The sequence below is a fragment of the Pseudopodoces humilis genome, chromosome 1, assembly GCF_049639895.1.
Source record: "Pseudopodoces humilis isolate 2021_Gansu_Grassland_sample_001 chromosome 1, ASM4963989v1, whole genome shotgun sequence".
In the NCBI taxonomy this organism is placed as follows: domain Eukaryota; kingdom Metazoa; phylum Chordata; class Aves; order Passeriformes; family Paridae; genus Pseudopodoces; species Pseudopodoces humilis.
This window is the reverse complement of record NC_142200.1, coordinates 138,057,392-138,081,054: the sequence shown is the minus strand read 5'-3', so window position 1 is coordinate 138,081,054 and position 23,663 is coordinate 138,057,392. Positions and strand designations below refer to the sequence as shown.

At 40.6% G+C, this 23,663-nt stretch overlaps 1 protein-coding gene across 6 annotated transcripts in view; it reads left to right on the top strand.

The window, feature by feature from the left end:
• Positions 1 to 16,791, top strand: part of NRP1 (neuropilin 1) — a 122,778-nt gene extending 105,987 nt beyond the window's left edge. For 4 of the 6 annotated variants that reach the window (XM_088051842.1, XM_088051820.1, XM_014248578.2 and 1 more), the window contains exons 15-18: positions 680 to 954; positions 1,448 to 1,541; positions 3,239 to 3,298; positions 13,051 to 16,791. In XM_088051842.1, coding sequence (XP_087907968.1) covers positions 680 to 954; positions 1,448 to 1,541; positions 3,239 to 3,298; positions 13,051 to 13,340 — 719 coding nt within the window. In that variant the 3' untranslated portion in view covers positions 13,341 to 16,791. The remainder of the gene's footprint in view (positions 1 to 679; positions 955 to 1,447; positions 1,542 to 3,238; positions 3,299 to 13,050) is intronic. The other 2 variants (XM_088051848.1, XM_088051836.1) reach the window with 1 other exon arrangement.
• Positions 16,792 to 23,663: the final 6,872 nt, after the last annotated feature.

The window sequence follows — 23,663 nt, the reverse complement described above, 5'->3', positions numbered from 1 at the left end:
AGCAAAAGCAAATGCCTTGTGTGTTTCACATGGTGAGCAAGTTGTTAGGGTTCACTCTTGGCATGAAACAGCAGAGGAGATGGCCAAAAGAAAGTGTAGAATAACAGAATTGCTTGGGCTGGACAGGACCTTTAAAGGTCATTTAATCTAACCTCCCTGCAATGACCAGGGACATCTTCAAACCTGACCTTGAATGTTTCTAGGGATGGGGTATCTGCTTCCTCTCTGGACAACCTGTGTCAATGATTCACCACCCACCAAATATCTTCCTTATATCTAGTCTGAATCTCTTTCATTTTAAAACAATTACCCTTTGGGCTGTCACTATGGGCCCTATTAAAAAGTTTGTCCTCATCTTTGTTATAAGTCCCCTTTAGTGGCTGAAAGGCTGCAATAAGGTGTCCCCAGAGCCTTCTCTTCTTCAGGCTGAATAACCCCAACTCTCAGCCTTTCCTCATAGGAGAGATACTCCAGCCCTCTGATCAGCTTTGTGGCCCTCTTCTTAAAGCATATCAGCTTTCCTAGAGCTCCCAAAACAACTCCCTCCAACTCTTTTGTTTGTGATGCTTGACCCATCAGCATGGAAAGCAAGCAAAAGATCAGGGGTGGTCAGGGATTCTTATGTTAAAAAAGAAAATTAAAGCTGGTGGCTATTCCTAACACAGTCCTTCTGTCACAGTAGGAGATGGCAATTTCATTTACTCACAAGCTGATGAAAGCCAGAAAGGCAAAGTCGCCCGGCTGCTGAGCCCCGTGATTTACTCGCAGAACTCTGCCCACTGCATGACGTTCTGGTACCACATGTCTGGAGCACACGTCGGCACCCTGAAGATCAAACTGCGCTACCAAAAGCCAGATGAGTATGACCAGGTGCTGTGGACCCTGAGCGGGCACCAGGCAAACTACTGGAAGGAAGGACGTGTTCTTCTCCACAAGTCTGTGAAACACTACCAGGTGAGCTTGGCTGCTCCTCGCTGAGCTACCACGGCCAAAGCCAGCAGCACCTTGCTGGTCGTGTTTTACACACCACAGTAAAAGATGTCACTGAAGGATTTATGGAGACAATATTCCACCTACAGATGAGGTACACTCACTGTGACTAATAACAGTGAAATATTTCATGGTATCTCAGATTACTATGATACAAGCACTTTCTTATCAGAGGCCAAATAAATACTTTATAAATTATTTATCATCAGTCACAAAACTGCCTCTTTGCTGCAGTTTTTCTGATGTAAAAGCCCTTTTAAAGTCATGATAGTACATAATTTACATGTGTCTATATAAGTTCATAAAGGCAGGCAATGCAGATTTTCAGGCCACAATAGAAGCACAAGTGTGACATCGTGGCAAATGAAGATGTGTGTTAAAAACTAATTAAGAAATCCTGCCTGCTGCAGTTGTGTGCTAACATTAAAACAATGTGAACGCTATCTTGTTTTTCCAGGTGGTTATTGAGGGAGAAATTGGAAAAGGCACTGGAGGAATTGCTGTGGATGATATTAAAATTGACAATCACATAGCACAAGAGGATTGCCGAAGTAAGTGTGACAAGCAAGAACACAGAGAATTCTCATCCAAAACATTGTTTACTTTGTTTTGATAGCTGGTTTTATCTGTGAGAAAGATAAATAATAATAATAATAATAATAATAATAATAATAATAATAATAATAATAATAATAATAATAATAATAATAATAATAATATATTTATTACGCATATATATTATCTATTATACATAGCTAATAATAATTATTAGCAATGTTTTAACTGAAAATATCCTGATTCAGCCCATAGCTTTGTTCATAGTAAGTACCACTTGGTGTCACCTTGGTATGGCAGCAGTTTGGATCAGAATTGGCATCCTACTGACACGGGTCACAGCATAGTCACATTCTCAAGTCTCTCCCTGTATTTCATATTGCTGCCCTCTTTAAATTTCTCTGGTTTTCCTATTGCAGGACCCTGTTTTAACTAATGCACAAAATCCAATTTTATTTCTTCACCCTTTTTGTATCACTTACTACCAAGCCTTCTTAAGTTTTTTTAAAGGAGCATATCAAACCCTTACAGGAGAAGCAGATAGGGTGAAAAGGCCCCTGCTCTGTCCTCTGCTGTCCTGTCATTCTGAGTTTGCTGTGGTTCATTTGCTGTAGTCATCAGCTCCCAGATATGTGGGACAAAGCAGCGTTAGGACATGGCCTTTCCCACATCTGAGCCGGGCTATTCCTGAGATGCTCTTTGAGCCCTTTTATTCCTGGCCAGTCTTGAGTTATTCCAGTCACTGCTGATCATATGCACATTGCATACTGCACGTAATTTGGCAGCAGCAGCCCCAGATAAACACAAGCAACAGAACACTGTCCTACACAGTGGAGATGAAACAATTACTTTTATATAAAAGAGGGAATAGAAATGAGAACTCTTAGGATTAAGAAGATAAATTTATTCTGTGTGAGTTGACAAAACAGCTAAGAGCAATAATAGAGGGTGTTCCTCACCTTTTGTAGCTAACATCCTTTTGAGGGTAGCATGACAATCTTCAGCTACGTGTTAATTTCACTGCAGAATGAGGAAACTGTACAATCTCTTTTTACCATGTGGTCCAACCCCTGGGGTTCATCAAATGGCACCAAACTGGCAGTGGGCAGGAAGGGAGGCAGGATGCACTGCTTAGTCCTCCTGCAGTGTCTCCAGTGCCAAGAGAGGTGCTGAGACCACGGTGACTGTAGTTAATTGACTCCAGCATGAGAATGGAAAATAACTTCTTTCCTCCTTCCATGTTTTGGTTGTTCAAATTAAATGTTGAGCAAAGACTCTGCCTGAGGGAGCTAAACCCAAAAGCACAGTCTGAAATCCAAACACAAGTGGTCTCGCTGCAGTCAGTGAAACTATGTGATTAACTATGCCTATGCTGATGAAGTGTGATGGATTTGGGCTCCAAAATTTTAAATACAGTGAATGAGATGCTAATTTATCACACTGATTTCACATTCCCAGGTATGGAAAACCCCTGCTGATAACTAAAACTGTGCCAAGACTGGGCGGAGAGGAGTTTTTTTAATCTTTCTTTTTTTCTCCATTAATTTTCTGAGCCCATTATAATGAACAGCTCTGTCAAGCCGCCATAATGATGCTCTGACATAGGAAAATCTGCTATACCATTATTGCCAGCATGATAGTCAATCAGTGTTTGTAACCCTAATAATCAATGTCAATTCTTTTGCTTCATTAGAATCAACTGATGTGGAGAATGAAATAGATGAAGAAGAAGACCCAGAAAGTAATCAAACAGGTAAAAATTGTGTTATTTTTTTAAAAGGAAATTAATTTTAATATGTATTTTAGTGTGAATTTTTGCATTCTATTTATTTATTTATAAATTTGTTCTTTAACTACATATTGTATTAAGATATTTTGATTTTTCTGGATGAGATGATAAGAAGACCTACATTTATTTGAAGGTTGTAGTAGTTCTAGTCTTCCATGTCTTATGGACATAAGTACTTTTTATTATTTGTACCTATCTCAAACATTTCAAATTTCATATACCTGATTTGTTACATTATATTCATATATTGCAAGCACATTATAGCCCCTCAATATTTTGTTACATTGAAGGCTTTGTTGCCCGATCCGAAGAAAACACAAACAACCGAAGTCGTTTATGCGGTGCTTTATTGAGGGCCCGGGAGCCTGTGGACTAGCGTCCAAAGACAGAGCCCCATTTCACAGAAAAATCACAGGGTTTTTATATGTTTTCTACACGATTTCTTCATCATCATAATTTCTTAATTCTCTCTCACTACCTGGTACAATTATCTCTCTGACATTTAAATTTTGCCAAGAGTACATTCCTAGATTATCTCCTAGTTACACTGCTTACTTTGCAATATCTGCCGTATAGTTCATCTGCAGGTTACATGTGGCCTACCAAGCCTTAGCATAACTACTACTAATGTCAAAACTAATGCTAACTAATATTAGTTTATTGAACTACAATGGCAACAATTCCCCCCTTTTGAGCATTCTTCAATCTTCTGCCAAGAATGCTCAACTCTTAGTCATCGTTGGTTCTTTCAAAAATGCTGGATTATCCTGCCCAACGACATCTTCATACTTCGGAGGAAGTCGACGTCTTTCATCGAGGCGTATCTCATTGGTTCTTGTCAAGGCTTTTATCACTCTTCTGTGCGTCTTGTTTCTTTTTCAATGACTCCTAGAACACACTTATAGGCTAACCAAACAATTAATAGCAAAACTACAAATAACAAAATGTACTGTACTATTGACGAAACCCATCCAGAAACCTGAAGTCCTAGGGACTCAAATATAGCTCCGATCCAATTATGTTGTGCTTCTTTTTCAATTTCTCTTGTTTTGGATTCAATCGTTTCCAATTGAGAAATATCTTTTTCTACTTCAATGGTCACATTTGGAATATGGATGCAGCAATGGTCAATTTTCGTTTTCAGATATTGACACACACCATGCTCTTTTAACAATAGCATATCTAGTGCCATCCTGTTCTGTAAAGTCATTCGAGATGTGGCTTGCAATTGCAAATTTATGTCTTTAAATCCTTCTTGGTGGCTGCTGCTAATCTCTCAGTTTGCCCTAGCAGTTTGTATAGCATTTCTCTGTTCCTGTAGGAGGCTATAGGTGCAAATAGTGATTCTAGAGGCCCATCCAAACTTAACTCCACCATCTGGCTCGTGCCATTCATTTTCTAACTCAGTGAATGCATCTACTTCTCTTTTCTTCGGTTGGGTTTTAGTTTTGATTGTTTCCACAGGGGACAGAGGGTTGGGGACTCCTAGAGTTATTTGTGTCACAGGTCCATCTACAGGAATATGCGTAGTCCATTGTCCATGTCCCATTACCCAAACTAAAATTTCCTGGACTTTCAATAGTGGTAACTCTACAGCTTACAGCTCGTCTAATTCCACTGTTTCCAGATGCTTCTCTTTGTAATTGTATGATTAAATTTCCTGCATTCGCATCCCCACTTAAGCAATACTCTAAGAGGTGCCAGGCTAATTTGGCTTTCAGGGGTATCACATGTAATAACTTTGGTACAATTCCAGTTTTTTCTTTAGCTGCTTTAATTCTCTTGTGGAGGTCTCTGTTTTATAGACTTCTTTTGAGGTATGATTTTTTACTTCCTGTCCATTGTATACACCAATCTACTGCCCCAATATAGCTATAATGTTCTAACAAACTCGGAACCCCATATGGTTTTCCATTCGTCCCACAATGTGGTTTTGCTCGTAATATTTTGACAATCTTGTAACTCATCATAACTACACCACCCTAGATCATTAATCCCTCTCATACGGTGTGAATTGGCTGCTGGGCAGTTTCATGCAATCTTCTTCAGTCTGATAACTACTCTTTGGACAGTCTTTTGACATACCATAGATGTGCTGTCTGCCGTTTCAGGTAGTAATGGAATGGGGATTATTCCCCACGGAATTGGTTCTCCTGCTGCTTGTGGGAGGGGCAAGCATGCCGTAATTTGAGAAACATTTTGGACCTTTCCAAAATCCCTGATCAAATCCTACTACTAAATTCTCTTGTTCATCACTTCGATATGCTGCCACTTCTGTATCTCTCAGTTCTCTATGCTTCTTTTGTGCATCCTTACCCAAATTGTGACAATTTTTGCTTCTGGACAATCAGCACCTTTCTTCCAGGTTGCTGACACGTTCTGGACTTCAGTTTTCCCCGTCATAAGTCAGGTTCCCATCCATCTTTTCACTGGTTCGGTACCTGCAATACCATAGAACCGTTAACAAGAATTGGTTTCGTCATTACCAGTAACAATATAATCAAAAAGGCTACTTTTTGCGAAAAATCATTTGTGTTGGGGAGACTAGTTGAGTCTCCCATTGTACAGGGACTTTCTTGACTCGGGTGTAATGGATCCATGAGTCGATTCCTTCGACCTTTACTGCAGTATAAGTTGTCAGGATCACTTGACGGGGCCCGTCCCATGTCTCTTTCAAGGGTGGGTGGACCAATTCTTCACGTACACTTGGTCTTCCTGGTTGAATGTCATGCACCGGATTCTCCAGTGGCATAGGTCGGTTCCACTGCAAGGCTCCCTTAAAGCATTAAGAGTTTTGTTTAGTGACATGATGTAACTAAATATTGTCTGATCACCCTGCACGTGCAAGTCTCCTTTCAACACATTAGCATGGTATGGTTTTCCATATAGAATTTCGTATGGACTAACTCCCACTCGCTCCCTGGGTTTGATTCTGATTCTGAGCAATGCTAATGGCAGTGCCTGTGGCCACTGTATCTTTGCCTCTTGGCAAATTTTCTTAATTTGTCCTTAATTGTTTGATTCATCCGCTCCACCTGACCACTCGATTGAGGTCGCCAAGGGGTGTGCAAGTCCCAAGATATGTCTAGTATCCTGGCCACTTCTTGTACTATTCTTGCTGTAAAGTGTGGGCCTCTATCTGATGGACAGTCCTAGAGGTACCCCAAATCTTGGAATGATTTCTTTCAACAGTGTTTTAACCACTTCCTTCGCTTGATTGGTGCGACAAGGAAAGGCCTCAGGCCATCCTGAAAAAAGTGCATACATACACTAAAAGATACTTAAAGTTCTGTGCTTTCGGTAATTCTGAAAAATCTACTTGCCAGTAAATCTCCTGGTTCTGGTCCTACTCGTAATTTCCCTAACTGAATCTGTTTTCCTAACTATTGGGTTATTTTTCAAACAAGTTGAACACATGGCATTCACCCGTTTTGCCAATGTTAACATCTGGTTAGAAAATTACTTCTCTTTTTAGAAATGTTACCAACGCTTCTGCTCCCCAATGGCATTTATTATGTTCCGTCTCTAAGATGGCTTTCATAATTCGGGCGGGAACTACAACTTGTCCCATGATTGTTACATACCATCCAGTTGCATTCTTCTGTGCTTTCAGCAGCGATGCTAATTTTTCATCATCCAGGGAATACTTCGGTTCCTGAGTTAAATGTGGAGTTACAGGACTCACCTTAGTGGGTATCAGGGCCATTTGAGTCCACACTTCTCTGGCCACTTCTCGTGCTGTGACATCAGCTAATTTGTTTCCCCGATATATTTTTCCTTCCTCCTTCTGGTGACCTCTCACATGCATTATTGCAACCTTTTTTGGTTGGTGTACTGCATGTAGCAAGGCTAAAATTTCAGTTCTATACTTGATAGTAGTTCCTTGGGAGTTCAATAACCCTCGTTCTTTCCACAAGGCGCCATGAATGTGCACAAACCCCAAAAGCATATTTAGAATCAGTCCATATATTCACTTTCTTTCCAGAACTTAACATTAGGGCTCTAGTGAGTCCAATGATTCTCGGCTCGCTGAGCTGATGTTCCAGGAGCCAAAGCTTTTGCTTCCACTACAGTGGTAACTGTTACCACTGCATATCCCGCATACCTGGTACCGGTTTGTAAAAAGCAGGGACCCGTCGGTAAAACAGTTCCCAATCCGGATCCTCCATTGGAACATCTTTCAATCCATTCGGCTGGCATACACTTGTTCAATCACCTCCATGCAGTCATGTGCTAATTCTCCTTCTTCCTGCTCACTGCGGAGAAATTCTGCTGGGTTAACATGATTAGTCATTTTTAGATCTACATCATCCTGTTCTCTCAGAATTGCTTGGTAATGCAGCATTCTGGCTGGATGAAAGCCAGTGACCCCCTTTTGTTCCAAGACTGCCAGTACCATGTGAGGCACAAATACCTCTATTTTCCTTCCCAAAGTCAATTTCCTGGCTTCCTGGATGAGGATCACTGTGGCCGTAACTGCCCGCAAGCATGACGGCCAACCAGCACTTACTGTATCTAGTTGCTTCGAGAAATACCCTACCGGGCGTTTCCAGGAACCAAGTCTCTGAGCTAGCACTCCCAGTGCCAATTTCTGTCTCTCATTCACATACAACTGAAAGTCCTTGTTTAAATCTGGAAGGCCTAATGCCGGAGCTTCTTTCAATGCCTGTTTCAAGTCTTCAAAGGCCTTTTTCCTCTGTCGATTCCAGCTCAACTGCGGTTCTTTCAACGCTTCATATAATGGTTTAGCTAGAAGTCCAAAATTCAGAATCCACAGGCCTGCACCACCCTACCATTCCTAAAAAGGACCTTAGTTCTTGATGGTTCCTGGGAAGGGGAAATAAGCACAAATAGCTTTCCACTCGATTGACTCCCAACCGTCTCTGGCCTTGGGTGATTTCACATCCCAAATATATTACACTTTCTTTTATCAGCTGTGCTTTTTCTTTTGACACTCGGTAGCCAGCTTGGCCCAGCATATTCAACAGAGCAATAGTCAATTTCAGACACATTCCTTTTTCTGCTGTCGCTAAAAAGATATCATCCACATACTGGAGAATGACATAAGAGGAAGGTAACTCTCTTACCTCAGCAGTCTTCCATTCTTCCAATTCCTTTGCCAATTGATTTCCAAATATTGTAGGGCTGTTTTTGAATCCTTGCGGCAGTCGAGACCAGGTGAGCTGTCTCTTTCTTTCCAGTATCAGGATCTCCCATTCAAAGGCAAAATATTTCTGCTTTCCAATGCCAGAGGGATGCAGAAGAAAGCATCTTTCAAATCAATAACAGAAAACCATTTAAATGTTTCTGACACAGATGTTAATAAAGTATACGGATTGGCAACCACTGGGTGAATGTCTTTGGTAATGTTATTAATTGCCCTCAAATCTTGCACTAGCCGATACTTACCATTGGATTTTCTAACTGGAAAAATAGGAGTGTTAAAGTCTGATTCACATTCCTGCAAAATTCCTTGTGCTAAAAACTGAGTTATCAAAGGAGCGACACCCTGTTTAGCTTCTAACTTGATTGGGTATTGTTTTATTCTCACTGGCTGAGCTCCTTCTTTTAATTCTACTACCACCGGCTGAGCAGCTTTTGATTTTCCTGGATTCCCAGTCTCCCATACCCAAGGTACTACAGCTTGATCTACTTCAATAGGAATAGGAGAGGGATCAATTTCTTTTATTACAAACAATTTAGCAATTTCCTCTCCCGGAACCTCTAATTTTTACCCTCCCATTTTCGAATATGATTCTGACATTTAATGATGACAACAAATCTCTGCCAAGCAATGGCTTGGGGCAATTAGGCATGTACAAAAACTGATGATCTAATTCTTTTCCTCCAAATCTCAAATTTAATGGTTGCAAAAAGGGTCTCTCTTCTAATTGTCCCGTTGCCCCCACTACCTGTATGGTAGTATCGCTGATAGGTCCTAACCTTTTGTTTAAAAACTGAATGCGTTGCCCCCGTATCCACGATAAACTCTTGTTCTTTCCATCAATATCAATCCTGACCCTTAAGTCCTGTTCTAGTCAGCTTTGATTCTGATAATTTCCCAATACAAATGCTTGGGCGCCACTTACTGGATTCACAGGATAACCTGTTGGTGCATTCACTGGCATTCCTCCCAATCCAGCTTTCACTGGGCACTCATTCTTCCAGTGTCCTATCTGACGACAGAACGCACATTGATTGGGAGCAATCTCTCCTTGCTGGGGACTAGGAGGGGCCATCCCCCGTCCTCCAAATTTAACATTCTGGAATCCTGCCCTGCCGCGTCCAGAACCACGACCGCGCCCGAAACCACCTCTGCCTCCCCCCCTTTCACTGGCTTGCTGCATTATAGCTAGTATGTTCGCCTGCTGTTTCTTGGCTGTTTCTTTCTCCCTGTTATTATAAACTTTCCAAGCCACTTCTAGCATTTTATCCAGGTCCCCGAGTATCTTGTCCTTCTAATCTCTGCAGTTTTTTTCCGAATATCTTCCTGTGTTTGACCCAAAAAGATTAAAGCAAGCTGCAATTTCCCTGCTTCACTGTCAATTTCCAAATCAGTGAAGCGTCTAGCAGTTTCTTTAAGTCTTTCTAAAAAACGCCAAGGGAGATTCATTCTTATCCGGCCTGACATAATACAGTTTCGACCAATTTAGCGTCTTAGGCATCCCAGTCCTGATTCCTTCTACTAACAACTCCTGGTACATCTTGATGGATTTCCATTCCTCCGACCCTGTTTGGATCCCACCCTGGATCATCGCTCGGAACTAAGTCATTTACTGTTTCTACTGTACAACGCAGCCTAATCTCCTCTCGAGCACGCTCTTTCATTGCCCGTACCACCATCTCCTTTTCGGTGGAATCCATCAAAGTATCCAGCAAAACCTGCATGTCATTCCAATCTGGATTCTGGGTTTTAATTATCATTTTGACCACCCGGGCTACCCTCTCCGGATTCTTCACGGGTAACAGCCTGCTGACTGCTTCCAAATCACCAGATCCCCTGGGGAGAAAGGCACTTTCACAAGTACTTTCTCTCCTTGGGGTCCTATAGCTTCTCTTAAAGGGGCAATAAGCTGGGATTCCCCGTAATTTTTACATCCCTGTCTAGTGCGTGCCGCAAGCGGAGTATTTCGCCGATTCTGGGGAGTAACAGGGGAAGGGGTTTTAGGTCGGATAACAACTTTCTTAACATTCCCCGGTACTGCCGTTAAATTTGCCACCTCTTCCTCCTCATCCTCATCCTCATCCTCAGTACTGGTTTCTGGTAACGGTGGATACAAAGAGGAATGGGGTGAGACAGAGGGAAGAGGTGAGACAGCAGGAGGGGTTGAGACAGCAGGAGGGGTTAAGACAGCAGGAGGGGTGGGTGAAGCAGGGAGCGCACGGTGACACCATTAAAGACAAATCCTCCTCTGGTCGAGAGGTTAAGGCCAAGCACTGAACACATTTAGATCCTTCTTTACAACCCCCGCACTTGGATTCTTTCATCTCTAATACCATTATCCCACACTCAGTCTGCCACTCCTTCTTACGGCGCAGTAAATGGAACAGGTCTAAATACTGTATTTCATCCCATTTTTCAATTTTCCTCCAGATAGCGCATTAACGAATTTATGGTGTCAAAATCTACAGTACCATTCTCTGGCCATGACGGCCCTTCTCGCCGATATTCGGGCCACCAATGATTACAATAGTCAATCATTTTGTCCTTACTCATCTCCTGGAAAAACCTTTCACTTTTCCACCTCTTCAGTAAACATCCCAGCGGGGTATTTTTCTTGGATACCTTTATTAGACTGAACCATAAACTTAAGTGTCTTGAATGGCATTTTATACCTTACTCACAGCCGTACAAAAACTCAGTAACCAATAGCAACAACCAATATGCAAGCAATATATGAAACAATAAAAACCACAATCAATATTAACAGTCCAACAAAATCAATCATACCACGCACTCACACAACAATCACTTCAATACTGAGGTAGTTTCCTTTTTAGCAGCAACAAATTCAACTAACAATTATATCCAAAATAAACAAACAAAAGGACTAAATACCAAATAAATACCAGATAAATACCAGACCAATCCAACTTGCCGCTTCTCGACGCCGCGAGGGGCAAGTGCCGGACCTGCGCAGCTTTCGCCGCGTCTGACAGCCGGCGCCTAGGCTTCCCAACCAGACGTCTTAGCCCAACCCTGCGAGGATCGCCGCCTCGTCTTATGAGCAGGCACCCAAACCAGAAAGAAATAAAGCACCTTCGGGCTTACCTTTTGCAGTCGTCCGTCAGGTGCGGGGGGCGGGGACGAACCGATGACTCCCCGAGAATCACTCGGTGCCGGCGTGGAGTGGATCAGAACGCGAACCGCCCCAGGCACCTTCGGAGTCCTGCCGCGGTCGCCAGAAAACTGTTGCCCGATCCGAAGAAAACACAAACAACCGAAGTCGTTTATGCGGTGCTTTATTGAGGGCCCGGGAGCCTGTGGACTAGCGTCCAAAGACAGAGCCCCATTTCACAGAAAAATCACAGGGTTTTTATATGTTTTCTACACGATTTCTTCATCATCATAATTTCTTAATTCTCTCTCACTACCTGGTACAATTATCTCTCTGACATTTAAATTTTGCCAAGAGTACATTCCTAGATTATCTCCTAGTTACACTGCTTACTTTGCAATATCTGCCGTATAGTTCATCTGCAGGTTACATGTGGCCTACCAAGCCTTAGCATAACTACTACTAATGTCAAACTAATGCTAACTAATATAGTTTATTGAACTAAATGGCAACAGCTTGTCCACTGCTGAAGAAAGCTTTATCATTATATCTTACAATTTATGACTCACACTGTGCCTCAGTAATTAGGCTCAAAACTCTCCAGGTTAAATGTTTTACAGACCTGGCTGAAAATGCCATTTTATGACCAGTCTAGCAAAGCACTATCATTTCCAATGATGATAATGGTAAATGGATCATTAAATGGATCATAATTGTCATATTGTTCCAATAATAAAATATGCTTGCATTTTTCAGGCAATGAGCTTAATTTTTTTCTGTTACAGCCAACAGGTTTGCTATAATTGATTTCAGTGAAAGAGAGTGAGTTTGTCCAAAAATACTTCTTGGCTTTTCCAGCAACAATTACAGCACTTTCTGCTTTTGGATCATTTTCATAAACTAAAAAGTTGAAGGAAAACATTATGATACCCAATGAATATTTTACCCAAGAGGGCAGAGTGCTGTTCTGTGTCAGTTCTGTCACTATTTGCACTTCAAGATCCAGTCCTAAAGTCATTGAGTAGAAATAAAATGGCTGGATTTTCCCAATCAATGTCTAAGGCTCTAACCTCTCACGCTGAGCTGAGTAGGATCTGATCAACATTTTTGAGCTATATACTGCAATATGGCAAAATATAATCACAAGGCCTCATTATTCACTCCCAAGACTCTCACTTAATCCAAGGCAGAACCAGAGCTCTACTAACAAGCAGCAGTTTTAAAGGTTGGAGAGGAGTCTGGAAAAAATCCACAGCTATTTGGGTGACATTACAGTTCTTAGCTATTTATGACCACCTTGAAGAAGCTAGGTTTTAAAATTATGTAAAAAACTTACGTTAAAAAGAATCGATGGTCTTCTCAAATTTTCCAATTCATTAAACAGAGTTCCAACTAGGACTAGTTCTGAAAATTTTGCAATTCTTTATTCAATTTCAGGGTTTACACCTCCATACCGTACAGGTGACGTCTATGATGACAACATCTCCAGGAAGCCAGGCAATGTCCTGAAGACCCTAGATCCAATCCTCATTACCATCATAGCCATGAGTGCACTCGGGGTGCTTTTAGGAGCCATCTGTGGAGTTGTTCTGTACTGTGCCTGTTGGCACAATGGGATGTCAGAGAGGAACTTGTCTGCACTGGAGAATTATAACTTTGAACTGGTCGATGGTGTAAAACTGAAAAAAGATAAACTAAACACACAGAATTCATACTCGGAAGCATGAAGGTGTAAAGCAATTGGAGAAGTCAGAGAATCGGGATGGAAGGACATAGCTCGGTCGTGCTGGGGAACCGTTGATCTTTTACTGTACAGGCTGAAAAGTGCATTGATGACACTGAGCCAGGCTTTTCTCAGGAGCTTCAATGAGTGTGTAACCGATGAACATGGACAACAATCTGTGTTAACAACCTGAATCATGTACAGTCTGCTTTTTCTGTTGGTTTTATTTGAAATAATCGAATGCTGGTGTTGAGACCAAGTATGATTGACTTATAGTTCATTTTGTCTTTCTTTCTCTCCCTCTCTTTTGTTTTCCGTTAATGGATAATTTTGTTTTTACTGTGCAAAATCCAAGATGCTGTCACAAAATGTATTCCGTGGGGTCCTTTGGATGGACATGCTGTCTGTAGCTCAGTGCCCAGAAAATATTGGAGTAACAGCAATTTAGTGGACTTCTGCACCTGTATTTGTGTATAATTGCTCGTGTTGTGCATAGGCAAAGAAGGGTTAGGATGTTTATGAAAGTACTGCTGCATCAGTACCGATATAGCGTGTCAGCTCTGTTTACGAAGCAATACAGTCAAATTTTATTGATGTTTTTCAGTGTTGTACTAAATTTTGTGCTTGTGAACTCCATAAAAGAGTATGTGCCATCATCAGACACAACTGGTAACCAAGTGAACTGCCTAAAAACTAAACAAAAAAAGTCCTTGGCACTGGCTAGTGTATGTCCTCTCAAGTGCCTTTTTGTTTGTACTGCTTCTCATTGTGTTAACATGAACTACAGCTTCTCTGCAGTTACGCCCTTGTCTTTAATCATATTCTGATGGCTCACTGACTAAAAGTAAAGTATATTTCAGTGTAAGAAAACAGCCTTAGCCAAGGCAGGGGCTAATCAGATTTGACCGCCTGGCTTGATTGTTCTGCTTTCTGTATTTCAACTTCATGTCTCTTGACCCTTTTGTATAAAGCTGCAATATCCCCTTTTATTGTTCTTTCATATAGAATGTATTTTCAAATGTAAAATCTCTCTCCCTTTCTCTTCTCTTTCTCTCTCTCTCTTTGTCTCTCTGAGTAGGTTGCATAAGCATTTGCCATTGCCAAGGAAAGAAAAATTCAGCTTTAACTTGCTGGTAATGGCAAAGGATTTTATTAGAGTTTGTGTTAAAAATAAGGGAAAATTCTTAATTTTATCCTCCAAAGTCGAACTTTGGGTTTCTTCTTAACAGCATAAAGTGACAGTATCTTTTTTCCTGATGTCGTAAAACATATCTTTTATCCTGAACAGCTTGCCTGTTAATTACACTGGGGAAAATGTTCCCTTACAGAAAAGATTGCCTTTAGAACAAGAAACTTTCCTCCTCTTGGCCCTACCTGAACTCGGAGTTCTGTTCTCTCGGTAACCATGTATTTTCATGCTAATCAATGCTAATTGGGCTTAAGAGTGGGTAGTGAGGGTGGAATGAAATCCCACAATGTATGTAGGGTATGTTCATCATGTTATATCAAATTGGCATTTCATACCAGGAGGTTTCTGTTGACCACAAGTGCAGGCAGTGACCAGTGCAGTGAACTGAGTACTCTGAGCTGTCAGAAAAATGTGTTTGACAATGATGTGACAATTTTTTTAACATTTTAGGGCAAATACTGTAGGTCAAATAATATTCAGCAGCCTATGCAGCTGGTCCAACAGGGTAAAAAGAAACACGAGGACGTTTCCCACAGGGGTCCATACAAGGCAGCGAAGGAGCAGAGGGGTCACTCCTCTCCTGCAGGTGCAAGGGGAGCCCCTGGGTTTCTGCAGTGACCTGCACACAGCACAGCCATAACTGGGGAGCAGCTTCAACCTTCCCCTGGGTATCCACCAACCAGCAGAGAAAACCAGTGCAAACATGGGGAAGTGCTACCTACCAAGTGCTGAATTCATTGAATTTCCTGAGTAGAGCTGGGGAAGTGAGCGGGACTTTCTGAGCTAGTCTTTTCCAAAATTGCTTTTGTAGAAGAGCAATGAAATATCCTGTCCAGGATTAGGATTAAAGAAGGGGTGATTCAGCCTTGAATTAATTGGAGCAAAAGAATCCACCCCTATTTATGCACCAAATGTTTTGAAGTGTGTAATTTCACCAGTATGAACTATAAAATAGAAAAATATGTAGAAAACCCACTAGTAACCCAGAAATTGAAGAAAAAGGAGGGAGACAGTAGGTGAAAATGAGGTTTGAAGTTGAAAATATTTTAAAGGAAGATGCAGTAGAAAAAAATACATGGGCAGTTGCTACTTCAGAGGGGTCCTAAAGGCAATGACTATGAGGAAAACCCAAGCACCGACTTCAGGTCATCAAACCTTAGACTGATGGAAGAGCTACCTCCCCAGCCTCTCAGCCTTGGGTCCTCCAAAAGGTGAAACAGTGCACCTAAAGCCTGAAAGTTTTGCCTGAAAGTTAGTCCATGAGATGTCCCAAGCAACAGACTCACTTTGTCAGAGATAGAATTTTCATTGGTTTCTAACACTGTAATTTGACCATAATGGCATTGCAGCAGCTAGTTAATTAATCCAAAGAAGAAAAAGATTTTTCAAAACTATTTTCAGCACTCCACCTCTGTGTGAGTCAGGAATTAAGGGTCTATTCTCCTTAGCTGAAAAAACTTCTAGTCCACTAACTTGACTAAGAGTTACATGCTTATATTGCCTTGAAGAGAAAATCCCATTGGGGAGCCCAAGCCCAAAACCTTTTGAAATATTCCCACTGATTTCAATAGATTCCAGACCAGCTCTGGGTCTTGATCTATTTGAACAGAAAAACTGGTAGTTGGTGGGTTTCTTTCCTTCTTTTAACATACTGAGAATAATGAACATTAAAAAGAATTTATCTCCTTTGTGGTCTTCAGGCATTACTATGATAATGAGGATCTAGCACTGAAGATTTGATTTCTCTAAAGGTAATAGAATTAAAGTTGCCCTTTAAAGGAAAAATGATACTGCAACTTTACATTGAAAAGTATCTTGCACTGATAAATATATTTAAAAAAATTATATGTTTATAAAGTTATTAATTTGTAAAGGCAGTGTTACAAAATGTTCAGTTTATATTGTTTTAGATTGTTTCATAATTTTTAAAGTGTAAAATAACATATTTTTTTCTTTATTGAAAAACTATAAAAATCTTCTGTAGTAAAATGATTTCATTTTACTGGTATATTATTGCTTCATGTTTTGTACCATCATAAAACTTTGTGCAAATTTTTTTTACAGAAATTTTTATTTTCTATGACAATATGACACTTGTAAATTGTTGTTTCAAAATGAACAGCGAAGCCTTAACTTTAAATGACATTTGTATTCTCAGACACTGAGTAGCATAAAAAAACACATAGAACTGAACTGTAACTTAAATTTCCAAACTATGACTACTACATTCCAAAGAAACAGTTGAATTAAACATTTTCATAAAATATCCCATAGCTGATGTATTTTATTATACTAAAATGGACTGGTATTATTAAATGGATGGTTTTATTTAGCATCTTGCAACAAGCACAGAGTTTCAATCACAATTGTATTTCTTAGCAGGCAGCTCCAACAGATACCTTGGTTGTTTTGTTCATTGTTTAGGATAGAGGCATTCACCTTTGCCTGACCCATTCTCTTTCCTTGCTGGAATGCTCTCCCACAACCTGCTTTTTTAGCCGAACTGCTGGGACTGAAGGGGACAAATTTGCCACCACTGCCCCTTGCCATGGGCCACCCAGTGTAACACCCTGTGCAGGAGTTGCACCCCCCTTGGGCAGGGCTGAGATTTACTGCCAAGTACTGCCCGTTTTTGATGTGTTACTCCTCTGAGTCTCTGCTCCTGTTTGCACTGATAAGCTCCCTGCAAATTTCCTATGGACTCATCAGGACGTATTCAACTGTGGCCAAATTCCCCAAGGCAGAGAACAAGGTGAAGATGGGAGCAAATGCAGCCAGGGGAGCCTATTGGGCCTGGTTGGGAATCAGCTGGGTGCCAAACTTACCTATGGAACACATGGTCGTGTGCAGAGAGAGCTTGACAAAACTTGCATCCAGATCAGAATCTTTAGATTTAACATTTCCTGCTTTAAGCAACACTTACCTATTTTGTTTCCTTTAAATACTCAGCACTCTGTGTGTTAAGTTTGACAGATCTTTTCTTTACATTGCACACATGAACAAAGCACAGACTGTCAGTATGTCATTAGATGGAGTATAAACATTTTCCTTCAGCTACTTTACTACTCATGGGAAAAATACTGTACTTATTACCATATACTTGATCCATTTTTAACACTTGAAAAGATTGTATTGAATTTTGTCTCCTCAAAAGAGCAGCATTGTGTATACCTGTTTAAAATATAAGAGGTAACTCCAGCAAGCACCTGAGCAAAGTCCCTGCTCAGAGTAGGGATTGCTCCCAAAAGGTGGTTGTGAAAGTTGCTGTCCATAGAGCCACTACACTCAAATTCCTTAGAGGTGTACTTCATAGCACTCTCTTTGCTTCTGTGATAACCAGCCACAGGGCTCTTCAAGGGAAAATAAATGGCAATTGAATTGATCAGTGAAAAAGGGAAATCTATAAAGTGAATCTATTGAGGATGAAGCTCAGGAAAGAGAGACAAGTATTTAAAGTTAAGAAAATTCTCTTTCTTTCATTCAGGGAAAATTAATTTGCCTAGAAGCTAACAAGTGCTTGGCACTAAACCTTCAGTTTTCCACACTAAATAGGCTGCATAAAGCAAGAACAAAAATGGTGCAATGAGAGCTGAATTACTTTTCAGCACATATCTTGTAAACTTGAGGAAAAGTCAGAGCAGATGGAAATAACAGATGGGTCAGCTGCAAACAGTGCCAGAAGTGCACAGCTATGAGGGTCATGGTCTGTAAGAGGTGTCCTTGGCAGGTAGTGAAAGCAAACCCCTTTATCATTTCACCAATCAAATGTACCATCCATCCCAGATCCAGCAGCCATGTAGCCATTTCCTTTGCTTTTGGCAGCACATAAAATACAATTGCAAAGCAAAAGGCAGATGCAGAGGAGAGGGTGGGGGCAGCACTGTTGGTGTAAGGTTGGGTGAGGCCCATGAGCAGCATGGAAACGCCAGCAGTGCCCACCTGTGCCAACCTGCCCTCTGGAGCAAAGCTGCCACTCCTGGTGGGGCTGAAGCTCCTCCAGCCTCAGAACCTACCTTTTCTGGGGCATACCAGGACCTGACAGGTGCAAGCTAACACAGCTATAATTTTGACCCTCACAATTCTTTTCATATGTACAATTAGTCGGTTCCCAAGTCAGTTCTTCTAAGCTGCTTTGCCAAAGTCGAATGTCAAAGTTGGGTTGAGTTTTCAGATTGTAGCATCTGGACATTACATCCCAGAAGTAATTCCCTTCTCATTCCTTAATTGCCCTGTCCTTTGCAATACATTATGCCTAACAGCATATTGGTTCAAGCAACATTAATCTATTAAAGCTTTAACTCCCTATTTTATATCATTTTATGCCTCAAGTCATCATAACCACAATTTTATCTACAAGTGTCTGTTAAATTATAACAGAGCATGTGTGGAGGGTTTTTTTTATTTTTTTTTTTTTTTTTGCCTTGGGATATGTTGTATAGATGTTTTATTTGCTGATTAGTCCCCCTGTAGTCTCTAATAGCTTTTCCACAGTAGGTCAGTTCTCTATATACATTTCCATTCTCATAGCTACACACAATCAAGCTCTAATCTTATCACCTCAGGACTGATGGTGTCTCAACGTTTATAACCGAAAATCTCATTAAAAAATCTTCTGGCATTTTTCACAGACGGATGGAGTCTTATCACGTGTTCAAACTTAATTCCATCTTCAATAATCATATTCTCCTATTTAAATTTACATTGTTTTTACTCATCTCTCAGACATTTGATTCATGTCCCTGTCATTGTGCTGCATCACTGTGCACCATGTACTGTATTTTATTACAGACAGTTGTGTTTCCATAATGGGTGAGGTGCGTCTGAACTGAAAAAGGAATTGCAGTCTTACTGGGGCACTGCTGGTACCAGAGAGAGAGACAGGTCAGGTGTTTCTCTCAAGGGCAGAAGGTAAGGACAAGGTTTGGCAGGGTTTGGCAGGTGCTGCCATGACAAAGACTGAGGGATTCGATGCTGAGAGTCTGGAGGATAAAGGGCTTGCCTAAGGAAACAAATAATTCTGGTGACAGGAGCTGCTAAGACAATTACCAGGAAACTCCCTTCATTTCAATTACTTCATTTTTCCCTGACAGAATATAAAAACCAACCTCACAATTCTAAAAAAAAAAAAATCTGCAATATAAAAATATCTCTGGCATCTGCCAGGCACTTTTTAAATCCACAGGCATGGAAGAAGGGAGTGGGGGTACCAACCCATCTGTTAGCTGAACCCAAATGGTGGATTACTAAACTCAGAGTCAATGGGCGTGGATGTGGCTTTGAAGATCCAGGCAGCATCTCAGGGCTGTAAGATTGGCATTCTTCATGCATCATTTTCATCTTGAAATCTTTTCACCTTTATTCCCTTTCCTCTGCAACAAAAGTGGTTTACACCACTTTTTTCAAACTAAATTGCCTGGGCTGAACTACTGGCTTGTGTGGTTTTCTACTGTTAATATATTTTTCTGTAGTGCAATTTATGCTTCCTTCACTGCATAAATACTTTTATAACACTTCCCTATGCACTACTAAGGAATGAATAGCATGAAATAAGCCACCCAATGCCACACATACCATGTTGTCAGAAGAAGGAAGAACCCACTTTATTCCACACCTCCTCTTCCACATCCGTACCAGGGATGTGTACTCCATGTCAGAGACCCAGACACTACATCTTTAATAAATAATCTACCTTTCAGGGATCCTCAATGCATTCAACATAATGCTTGATATCTTTGCATTAATTAAATATTTATATTAATATTCTTAATAAATATTTACTTACTAGCTTTATAACTGTGAGCATACCAGAGCAGGTCATTTGGTCATTCTCATTTTGCCTTTTGAGACTACCAAGCAGACCACAGTGTTTCATCTTTCTCTACTTTTAACCTGCTAGATCTATGTTTCTCATAGCTCTATCATCAAGAAAAACAAAACAAACAACACAAAAGAAAAATATCTCTATCCAGCTTCTATTTACACAACTGAAAAAAATCCATTTAACATGTACAGAAATACAAATTTATTTTTATTTTAAAATGTGTTTTTGTGGAGTGAAGAGGAAAGTCACCAGACTGGTTGAAGGTAGTATTTGAGATGTCTGTGAAGCAGTAAGGAGACAGCCACTGGAACCTTCTGAAAATCCACCTGTAACATCTGGAAAAGGTTAACAAGTCTGCAAAGTGATGAGAACACAGGAATGTCTAAGTAGGCAAGTATTGGTTTTACCCCAAGCATGGCTGACAAAATGGAAGAAAAGCAGAAAAATACTTTGTTTTAAGAGTAAATCAGAAAGGACCTTCTTATTCTTGGTTCTATTAGTTTCTCTTTTAATCAGTCTCCAGAAGATGGGAGGCAAAACAAGGAGTTAACTGAAATACAACTCAGTCCCACCTACAGCTCACATGGACTAATCCATGTTCTATTTATTCTATCTTATTTCTATAGAGTTACCATGTGTTGCATATAGGTAAAACCTTACAAAGGGAAGGCCTTGTAAAATCACAGCTCAGGCTTGTTACTTCTGCTAAGAAGAAAAGGACTGTGGGAAAGTGGCTCAGCTGAATTGGAGGTAGAAAAACAAGTTATGTGAACCAAATGTTCACATTGTGGTGTATGGTGGTTGGTTGAATTATGTTTATGTTCTAAAACTATGTAGCTGGTAATTGGCTAATTGCTTTAAAAGGCTGGGGTTTTGGAATAAAGTGGCTCTCCTTTGCACCTGGGGACCCTGCATCACTTCAGACCCTCTCCTTACAACCATGCATCTCTGAGACTGAGGCAAGAAGAAGTCAGTACAATGACTCTTTATGTGAAAGATCACTGGCCCTCAACACCAAGCCCTTTGCATGTTCTCCAAACAACTATATGCAGGAAGTGGTACCATTTTGTACTCATAACCTGCTTTTTAAATGCATTTTTCATGCCCTACACTATTTAATCTTCCTTTCACATTTCTTTGGCCTTTCTTCTTCTTAAGATGACGGCTGCCAATTAAGCCACATTTCCCCAGGCTCTGTCTTGTATGGTGCAGGGCACCCCAGCTCCCATTTGCCAGCTTGGGAAGCCCAGTGTAGGACCAGATCTCCCATTCTTTCATCTGATGCTGCCCCACTGATGGGGCCTCTCCTGGCTTGATGGTTGTTTTGCATCACTATCTTGTTTGCAAGAGGAGGTCACTGAAAGTTCACCTGAAATCTGGACTATTATTTCACTGCCATAGTCTCTAGGTGACTAAGGATCATCTTTGCTACTTTTAACAAGTCTTTTCACAATCTATACCCTTTTCTTCATGCGTACTGAGGTCTTAAAGTGGTCAACTTAAAGCCATATATCTTGATAAAGTGGCTGAATTACTGCTGCTGAATGGGAGGCCATTATCTACAATTAGTTTATGGCTCTTAATAGCCATTATTGCAAAAGATGGATTTCTCGATAGGGTAAGTGTCTTACCAAAGAGCCTGTTAGTAGTCCTCTTATGAAAACTTAAATTGTAGCTGCTTTCTGGAAAAGATCAGGTTGCTCTCCAAGTGAAATAAACCATTACCAGTTGATTACTATGGATAATAAATAGGTTACATGCATTATAATAGTCATTATAACTTAATATGACGACTATTTGGTTCTTCTGTGCTACGTACTGCAGGCAAATGCATGCAGCACTAGATAGACAGACTAAAAAAATGCTGTGAGGATGTCACCATATGGTTTAAGACAAAAATACCAAACATCTCACAACTAGAAAATGTAGTAACTTGCCATAGAGTAGCAGCTCTTCTTTCTCTGTTTACAGAAGTATGGTGGTTAGAAGAGTTAGAATTTGTGTCTGCCAGTTCTTTGGAGAAAACTATGGATTTATGAATCTCCTTGAGAAAGTGCCTCCTGATGAAGGACACGAAGGAACAGAGAGTAGAGGCAGAGTAGATGGGGTCATGAACTTCATTTTGCTTCTCATCATGAGTAATAGCGCTAAACTGATAGTCAGTCAGATCTCTCATTTTCTTTAATTTAACGCTATACTTCTTGCTCCTTGCATTACTGACCCCACATTATAACTGAACCATGCGTTTTATTACAATGCTAAGCACTGCTTTAAATGCACAAGAATATTTCACTGCTTTTTATACTGAACAGTTATGTGTGGTGAGTTTTGTTCCTTTCACATGAAGAACCAATTCAGAGCTAACAACTTGTATAATTTTAATCAAGTCTCATTTCACACAGTCTGTGAACTTTAATAAAGATTTCTGCTTCTTCTGGGTTTCAAATACAGTGTACAGCTCAACACAAGCCTGACCTTTGTGGTTTCATATGGACACATACTTGCTAAAGGCACTTCATTAGACATCAGTGGCGATAGAGCTCTCAACCTTGTTGCCAACTTTCTTCAGAGCTGCTGCTGATTAACAACATATACATTTTACCCAATGTCACATTGTTCATGTATTAAACATTGCACATACCTGCTGAGATGTAGCCGTGGTCCTACGTCAGAAAGTGAAGGAGCACTAGAAGCACTAGAATGGAGTGTCTGCCCAAAAGTAAAGGTGTGTGCAGTTATTAAATATCATAAGGTTTTAGTCAGGCTTGTGGATTCCTTCTGATGGTGTAATGCATTTAGAAATGCAAAGAGCTTCTCTACACACAGAAGTATTTTCAGGCTGTTCTCTCTGCTTGTTTTCACCTCTGGAATCATTGTCCACCTGCTAGTCAGCAAGCACAAGCAAAATTTAATCACTTAGGCTATAGTAGGAGGCTCAAAACCCAGTGGCTCTGGTTCAGTACTGGATGCAAATGTGTAGTTTGAAGGTAGGTAGAACAGTGGATCCTTCATCACTGTGCCAGCCACTGCTACGTCCAGATTTATGATATGCCTTGAGGAAGCTTTATCCGACCCTCATACTTAGGTAGCCTTGGGTCTAGTCATTATTCAGAGTCTGGAACTAAGAATTCAACCAGTTTTTTTATAGGCCTGCTAAATTTTGCTTCTTAAATTGGTTTTCTCTGGTTCTACAAGGTAATTACAGAGTTTCCTACAGTGCTGCAGTTCAGACCTATAGTCACTTACCTCACAATCTATTCATTTTCTCACTTCTTTTTGTGTTTTGGTTTTGTTCTGATCTATGTGTGTAACTTCAC